The sequence below is a fragment of the Crocodylus porosus genome, unplaced genomic scaffold, assembly GCF_001723895.1.
Source record: "Crocodylus porosus isolate Cpor-Errol unplaced genomic scaffold, CroPor_comp1, whole genome shotgun sequence".
NCBI lineage: Eukaryota > Metazoa > Chordata > Crocodylia > Crocodylidae > Crocodylus > Crocodylus porosus.
In genome coordinates, this window is record NW_017728886.1 from 252,006,676 (window position 1) to 252,015,580 (window position 8,905).

Sequence of the window (8,905 nt, forward strand, 5' to 3'; positions counted from 1 at the left end):
ATTCAAGAGAAGGTTGGATGTGTATCTAGCTGGGGTAATGTAGGCCCAGCACTCTTTCCTGCTTATGCAGGGGGTCGGACTCGATGATCCATTGAGGTCCCTTCCGACCCTAGCATCTATGAACCTAGCATCTATGAATCAATAGGCATTTGCTGCCTGCTCCCCCTGCACCTACCTAAGAATCCACTGTCTTCCCCCAACCTGGGGACATTCCTGCTGTGGCTTTGCCCTTAAAGTAACAAGGTAATACTTTACAAATAGTTTGGTACGGTTCAGTCTAGCTCTCAGTTTATACCTAGAAGGCAGAATTAGGAGAAGAAATCGAACAGCTTTTGCACCAGGAAATTCTGCAGGAGACAGTTGTCCCTCCACCAGTAATGAATGTTGAATAGAGTGAATGTTTCATTGCTGGGTTACAGGGAAGCTGTGCTGCTTGAGATGATGGAAAATTGAGCAGCTGTCTTTTTGTCATCACTGAAGAGCAGGTGGGTGGCAGTCTCAGTGTTTTGGTCAAATTCTATTTCAGATAACATTCTTTCTGCTTCAATTCTCCCTGCAGGTTCAATTCGATGTGGTATTTCACTTCCCTCATTAATTTGTGTTGAGCACAACTGAATTCCCACATATTAGTGGTGACTGCAGTTCAGTGTTAGCGGCATTGATGCCGTAGGTTACACAGGGTCAGTTTATTTGGAGGGCACTTTGGTCCATCAAGGTGAAAAACTCTGTTTCTTTACCTTTTTTTGTTTATTATCATTATATTATAAGCTTTATCATTTAGAGTAGTTGAGTTTCCTAGAGCTAGTGAAAGGATAATTAAAAGGGCTTAGTCTCTAATATTGCTATATCTTTTTGTTTGTATTCTTACTAAAACAAACACCACAAATCTCTAAAAATACACTTAGAAATCTAACCCTCTTTTCTTATATGGTCGCATTTATTATAGTACCCTACTTTTGTGACTGTAGCAGGCTGTTACTCCTTGAGCCAGGCCCAGGAGCCAGCCTTTTCCCCTTTCCTACCTCAAACTAAACAAAATAACAAATCATCCGCCACCCCCCTCCTCCCTCCCACCTCTCCTATCCAGTGGAAGGACTTCACCACAGTGCTTTAGTGTTGCCCTTCCCTTTCTCTCTAGTGCAGTGGTGGGCAATTATTTTGGCTGGCAGGCCACTTAATGAGTTTTGGTGAGCTGTCAAGGGCCGCACACGCAAAATATTTTGAAGACAGATATAATTTTAACAAGCTATAGATAAAAAACAAATTGTATACTAAAAATCAAATATCTACTATAACATATTTTAATTTCATTATAAAATATTTTTGTCCTAACATATTATTTTGAGTAGCATATATAGAGGCAATTGCATACTATCCCAAACTAACATCTTACTCTTGTATGTGGTGCGTGTGGGTGGGCATGGGTGTGTTTGTGCGGGCTGTGGGTGTGGGTGTGTGGGGGGGTGCATGTGTTGAGGGAGCAGGTGCTGCCTGTGCTCTAGGCCCTGGGATCTGGCCAGGGATGAGGGGATGGTGGGGAGGGAATGGGGTGGAGGGGATGGGTGGGACGGGGTGCTTGTAGCAGAGCTTGCCCACATAGTGCAGCTGGTGGAGGCAGGGGGAGCCAAGCAGTACTTGGGCAGCTGGAGCCACATGAGGAGCAGCCCTGCTGGGAAGCTGTGCACATTGTCCAGGGCTGGGGCAGTGTGGTTGGTAGGGTGGCCATTCTTCAGGTTTTATAGAGGCCAGCGTGGTTTCTGCTACTCTGTCCTCTGTCCCATTGGTACAAAACCGGCTGCCTTTGTCAGACTTGTGGAAGTCTGTGGAGGAAAATAGAAGACATAAAGGCGTCAGGTTTCATATCAGTAGGACAGAGTAGCAGAAAACCAGGCTGTCCTCTATAAAATTGGATGAATGGCCATGTGAGTGGCTGGTAGTGTGGCATGAGCTGCCCTGGGCAGGAGAGGGCAGGGCTTAGCCCTATACAGAGCCCCATGGGGGCAGCCACAGGCTGGATACAATCAATTGGAGGGTGCCCACCTGTAGGCCAGATCCAATCAGTTGGTGAGCCTGATTTGGCCCATGGGCTATATTTTGCCCACCCCTGCCCTAGCAGGGGACTTTTAACTCTGGGAACTTTTTAACTTTCTCCCGGGCCAACTAATTGTTCCCATCAACTGGCCCAGAGCTCCTATGCAGGCAGACTATTACCCTCTAACCCACTGCAGCGAGGCTTTGGCCCCTGAGGCATGCACCATAGTACAGTGACATATAAAAATAAATTTTAAATGACCACAAATAGTGAAGAGATTGGCTTTCTTTCTCATCTCAGTAAAGGCATACAGACAGTGCTTTTAACTCGTGAACCACTGGTTCAGTGCTGACTCTAGCTTTATGTGGATAATTGCCACTTGCTGTGTTGCCAGTTTCCATGATTCTACCATGAGTCTCAGGATACTAATTCAGTCCCTAGCTTAAGCAATTGAAGTTGGATTTGGGAGACTGCATGAGAATCCCAGCCTTCATTTTAAAAAAGGCAGTGCAGATGCATTATTAAAAAAAAAATTAGAGTTTTTTTAGAGTCAGTCTCATGATACTTGGGTCTGGCAATATTGCATTTGAGTTTTCTTTTTAAGCTTCCTAACCACACATTGATGTGGGTTAGCTCTGCTCAGCTTGTGGGCTGTGATGAGATCAGAGGCCTAGTGGCAGGCCAACATGAAATATATCTTGTAAAAACAATTTCAAAATTACTAGGAACAGATGGTCTTGCTACTTAGAGCTGATGCTAACAGTTGTATATTACACTGAAAATTGTGGTTCAGATTTCAAGTCTTCCCAGGTGTTTAGTAGCAAAATGGTAGGACTGGTGCAGCACGTTTTTAGAAGAGAGACCTATGATAGTCATAAATGATGTATTTTGCTTTTGAAAAGAGTGGGCAGGACAGACAAGAAACGCATGCTAAAGGCACCATGGGTAACGCATCAGTTTTACATGCAGGTTGTCAGACAGAGGCTATGCAGGTGTCTGCAGCTTCTTCCTGCGTACTTTCTCCCTGAACTGGTGTTAGACTTTTAGTGAAAACGCCAAAAGCAAGGATCAGGGAGAAGATAAGTAGCACATGCATACTCTTTCATCTCCTGAAAACAAAATCAATTAAAGAAATAAGGTCTGTGAGTCTGGAGCTTTGGGTAAGTCAAGGGGTGAAAAAAGATATAAAAGCAAATAAAAATATGGTGTAACTGAGGAGAAAATATATGGTATAGCAGCAGAGTAATACCTGAGAGTTTAGTATTAGGACTGTAAGAGTAGTAAATTGTAAAGCTCAATGGAAATAAATTTCCCCTCTGCTTCAACTGTTGAAGAAGACTTGATCAAGTTAACCTGAGCCCTATGGTCAAGTCTGATGTGTTGTTTAATAATTCTGTTTTATTGTTGTTACCAAACTCCAGAAATATGGAGAAGTTCAAGACTGTGTTTTCCTAAGGCTCCCTTATGTCTCCTCTCTTCCCTTTTCTCAGATTTCTGTACTCAGCAGTATTCTTCTACAATACAGTTCAAGCCATTTTCATTTTCAAAGGTGCCAGTAATTTCTGTGCAGCTACATCCCTGCCTCATTTTCTGTAAGACACATGCTGTATTTCTGTCCCCACTGCTCTGTGTGAAAAGGCATTGCACAAAACCATTGGAAGAAACACTGTGTGTGCTGTGTGTGGATGGCATATTGGATTCTTGTGAACCGCCCATTCTTGTGAACCAGTGGAAAGTGGGGACACAGCATTCAGTGAATGATGCAATTTCTCTGTGCAAACAGGCACTTTTATCGAACCTGGTACAAAGCCTAACTTTTGAGCGCCTTGCTGTCTAGTAAAATCCAAGAGCCCAAGTTAGGTACTAAGGTTCCTTATGTAATGCAGAAAGAGACTTAGAGTCCTAAGAACTGGATCTATAAAAACCAGGGCACTGGGGTGGTTTGGCCGGTAGGTAATGCCAAGAGCATGTTTTCAACACTTGGAACTGACAATCCTAAATCTTCCATTTGACTTTTGCAAGAACAAGGCTAGTTTTTTTGCCTAACAGCTGCAGAAAGAGGTGCTGCCATACTGCCTGCCTCTTTAGCATCTATACCTAGATCAGTCAGTAGATGGCACCGAATGTGGGAAACTTGTTTAAATTTGCTGCCTAAGGGAATTCAAAGCTCCGTTTCCTGTGTGAGTGCTCTGCTCACCAGGCTGAAGAAGGGGGGCAGTAAGTTTCTCCTGTTGAAAATGTACCACTCCAAATGGATTAGTACACTGCTGAGAGAGCATGAATCCCCGTCTTAGTGACAATTGCACTTACCTGGAAGGGTGTTGACCTAGAGTCCAGTCCCTGTTGCAGGTGTAAGGATTACTAAGTATTCATTGGAGGGAGCAGAGACTTGAACCCAGGTTTCTACTCCAACGGGGGACTGTCCTACCCTCTAGGCTGCATGCTTTTGTCCTGCTCTAATGAATATTTTGATATTCTAGTCCAAGTGGACTACCAGAGGAGGAACTGAAAGAGCTCTACCTTTGAATACACTGAAGCCTGTTCACCAGAGTATTCACCCAGGAGGTGTGAAATCTGGGTTTGTCTCCTCAGGCAGAGGAGGCAATTGAACTTGGGTCTCCCAACCTCTAGTGAGGTTATTTTAACCACTGGAATATATGGTAAAGGAAAGGCAGCACTGCATCCTCTTCCCCCCTTGCTGTGCCAGTGGGATGGCTCTGAGAGTGCCTAGTAGTCTGCCCCACGAAGGAGAAAGATGGGGAAGGCCGAGCTGTACGATGGGGGGCTGTCTTCTGCTGTCAACACCAAAGTGCTTCTGAGCATGCTCGGAAGCAAAACTTTAGGTGCCTCAGGAAGTTTTGTTTGAAAAGTCAGATTCCTTGGGATCCTCCAAGGTGAAGCAACCGTAAAGCAGAGATTTTGAATCTCAGGTTTAGATGTAAGCACCTACAGTAGCAGGTAGGCAACACCTTGTTTAAGTCCCTTTGTGGACCTAGCTGGAAATTCTGGTTTGCCTGGTTTGATTTTAGTCTACTCAGTTTTGGCAGAAAACTGAAGTATTATATCTGTTCTGTTTTCTAGCTTGATCTAGCAATGATCGAACAGCTTTATATTGGGGAAGTGCTCCTAAGTCCCTGCTCACAACAACTCCACGATGGAAGGGATGTTGTCGGATCCCAGAGTGCAACATTACAGTCACAGTGCTAGCATGTCTTGTGTGTAACAGTACCAAGATGGTTGTGTCAAAAGATGGTTGCTCTCTGGGGCGCAGAAATGAGCAAGTCAGACTGTCATTTCATTCTATTAGTGTCCCCGCAACAGTTTCCTTCTTAGTGCCTGATCCTGCTCCCAGATAGGATTGAGTCCCCAGTACAATGTACTTTGTCTTCTCTCATCCCTGGCTGAGTGTTTTCCTCTCTGCTTTGAAAAGTTCTCCTATATGTTCTGCTTCAAACCTCTTCTGAAAACCTAGCTGGGTTGCAAGCAATAGCATCTGCATCCCATGCTGTAGCTCTACTGGTCTGATTTCATGCTTGGGTACCTCACAGGAAAGACTTTCCTCTCTTACTGTTCATTTTGTGCAGCTGTTTTTAAAAGCTGTTAGACACAATATGTATTTATGGCACTCTGATCAGTTTTTAAAGCAAAACATAATAGGCACTGCGAAGAGGGAATATTAGTGTTGGAAAGTAAGGTAGCCAGTTGCATGCAGCTTCAGTGCCATCTACTGACTGATCCAGGGACATCCACTGTTACTGGGAAGTTCTCTTATCTTCTAAAAGGAAAAATCCCTACATTAAAATTGTCAGGTTTGTTGTTTCATAGTCTGCTTTGTTTCCTTGGCTCTGAAAATGGCTCTTTAACCTGCTTAATCTTATCCAGTACACTCCTTCTATTGTGTTATAATTTTTAAAGAGCAAAATGAATAATCTTTATTTGCAAAAATTGATAATTTTTAAACTGATAAAAAATAATTTAAATCAGTAGAAGAAAAATAAGGACTCTTAGTAATGGCTACCTTGGGTAAATTCAATTAGGGATGCAAGACAGTTATGACTTTAATTAGTTTATAGGTATAGTTGAACAGTACATTGTTTTTCTATGAAAAGACAGTGATGTTGGTCCTGTGAATTCTAACTTGTCGTGTCTTAAAAGGGCACCACAGATATCAACAGGCTAGAGAAAGCTGTCCTGTCTCCAGTTTTGATCATTAAGTCTAGATCCAGGAAGTCAGTGGGAGTGTTTCAGGTGGTTTCAGTAAGATCAAGATCAAGCTCAAGCCCATTGATGGTTTTCCCAGGAGAGGCATGGTCTGGCAAGACCCTGATCTCTTCCTATGAGATACTGAGTGCTGGGCTTGGCATGGGAACACATGGAGTTTAAAGCTCCACTTTTTTTTTTAACATCTGCAAGCAGCCTTTATAAATGTTGACAGGCCTAAAGTCCTCTCTGTTTTACTGAGAGGGGGGTTGTCCCTTTTATATTCTTTTTTTTTAAATACCTTTATCTACACTACACCACTGTTGCACTACATGCATCCTGTCTGAGATTGCTCTGTGGGAAGGAATCTCTTTCTTACATACTTTCTCTTCTGATCTTCAAGAACTCTGCTCAGGTAACTAAACTAATGATACGGGCAAAAGAAAGACAGTGACAAACATTACATCCTGCAAAGTGGAAATGCAGACTCCGGCATTATTGTAACGTGTTGAATTTTATCTGTGAGCTTGTTTCTCTGCTCACAAGTAAAAGGTTTCTTTGTGATACAAGCTCTTTTGTATTATGTATGCATTTAATGCCTGCCAGAGACACAGATTTGTTTCCGCATTTGATTGACAGATTGAATGCCTATACTATAGAGCAGCTGTATCTAGGACTTGAACATTTTCTTTTTATGCTCCTTGTCTAGATGCCAGAATGAACCTGGATGATTTTATCGGTATGGATCCCAATGTGGGATGGGGCTCTGTGTTTCTGCTACCTGACTTTGTGAATCATTTTAGTAGACGAAAGGACACAAAAGGACAGTGACCTCAGTAAATGATCTCTCTTAGCATACTTTTTTTGGTATTGTTGCTTTTGTTGTTTTATTTATAAGTTTGTGGTTTATTTGCAAGGGTTATTAATGTATTGGCATATACAAGAATTAGAACAAAGTATAATGAATTGAATAAAATCTCTTTATTTTGATTATAGAACAAGAGTTGAAGCTTACATAATGGATCAAATCAAAATCAATTCTATAGCTGTACGACTCCATAAGCATATCATTACTGTCTTCTGTTCTTCAAGTGCCCAAAACTGTGCTAAACATTTAAACCAACAGATTACTTAAAGAAACCTTTTAGAAAGTACATTTTATAAACTACTAAACAGTGTAGTTGGACTTGCTGAATTACTGTCACACTATTTTATAGGGAATGTATGGGATACTTGCTTTAAGTGATATTTATATCATTAACAATTATTGAAATGATCTGATTATAAGTTAGTTTTCTGTTTCTTAGAGGACTCTGGCATCTTGGTTGAGAATCACTAGTCTGGAAGGCCTAGGTGCCTAACTCTGAGTTTTGGATTGTGAATCCTAACTTGTGAATCTACTCTGGGTGCCAGAAAGTCTAATTTGTAGGCTCTTAAATCCCTTTTTAGATCCGGTTCATCATTATAATGCTTAACTTTTGGGTACTAACCTCTAGGCTAGAATCCACAGTATTGAGGGAGGTACCCCACCTCCCCATGTAACACATGCAAAGAGTAAGGTGCTTAAGATTTGTGGATTCTGCAAATCAACATTAGATAATACAGTAATCTTTGGTTCCCAGAGCAGAGCACAGAAAGCCTGACCCCATAGAGCAGTGGTTAAGCAACTTTCCAAGGTCATGGGAGAATCAAATTCTAGTTCAAGCTCCAATTAATATTGGCATAGAGTAGACCACTTGTGCTGAGCCCCAGAATTCCTGATAGCTCAGGGGTTATGAAACTTTTGGGGTATGTGTGAAACCTGGCTTCAATTCCTTGATCTCAAATAGATGGAGGTGGGCTTCAGGCTAGGTAACAGCTCTAATCAATGCAGTATTAACAAAAAAAAAAAGGCCGCTCTTCCCTTTTCAGATGTTTGGTGTCAGGTATGTTCCAAGATTGCCTGCCAGGTCAGGCAGGATCAGTGGAGGGCCATCCAGTTTGTTAGGCTGCTTCAGTGTAACAATGTCAGGATTTGCCTGGTTGTGAGCATGTCCTTGAGCAGAACTTCAGATGCCTTGAGAACTGTCTAATTGAAAACACGCTGGATTTCATGTGTATAGGAGCCCTTGATGCCTAGAAAAGTTTAGGTACCATCACAGTTAGGAGCAGCACAGCAAGGTATTTGAGGATCTACACATTAGATTTGGGAGGTTACTGTGGCAGTTAGGCACCTAAGTTTCTTTCTGGAGCTAGCCCCAAGTAGATACCGGTGTGTGTTCATGGGACTTAATTAACTTGCATAAGTGATTTGATGACCTGGGGTCATAAACTGGTATAGCACATTACATACCTGTATGCTGTATTCCAACTTATGTGCTATCTATGCCATTTATACTTTGTCATTTCATCCATCTGGTTTGTCACTTCATCCATACGGTTAATTGGCCCCCAGTCCTACGACTTGTTCCTATGTGGAGCCACCTTGACTTAATCAAGACCATTAAAAGGATTTTCCTGCATGGATTCAATTGCAGAATCTGGGCTTTAGATGTGAGAACAATTGAGATTTTACTCCAAATATACAGATTACAAAAAAAAAAACAACCCAAAAAAGATGTCACTATGCAGAGACAGATAAAACCTAAAGAACATTTCATTCAATGAACATGCTCAGATCGTGGTAATAACTGC

General features: G+C 42.1%; 1 protein-coding gene across 1 annotated transcript in view; it reads left to right on the plus strand.

Moving 5' to 3' along the window:
* Positions 1-7,272, plus strand: part of WDYHV1 (WDYHV motif containing 1) — an 18,692-nt gene extending 11,420 nt beyond the window's left edge. Inside the window, exon 6 of the mRNA XM_019552508.1 lies at positions 6,942-7,272. Within this exon, the coding sequence (XP_019408053.1) occupies positions 6,942-7,063 (122 nt within the window). The 3' untranslated portion in view covers positions 7,064-7,272. The remainder of the gene's footprint in view (positions 1-6,941) is intronic.
* The last annotated feature ends 1,633 nt before the right edge of the window (positions 7,273-8,905 follow it).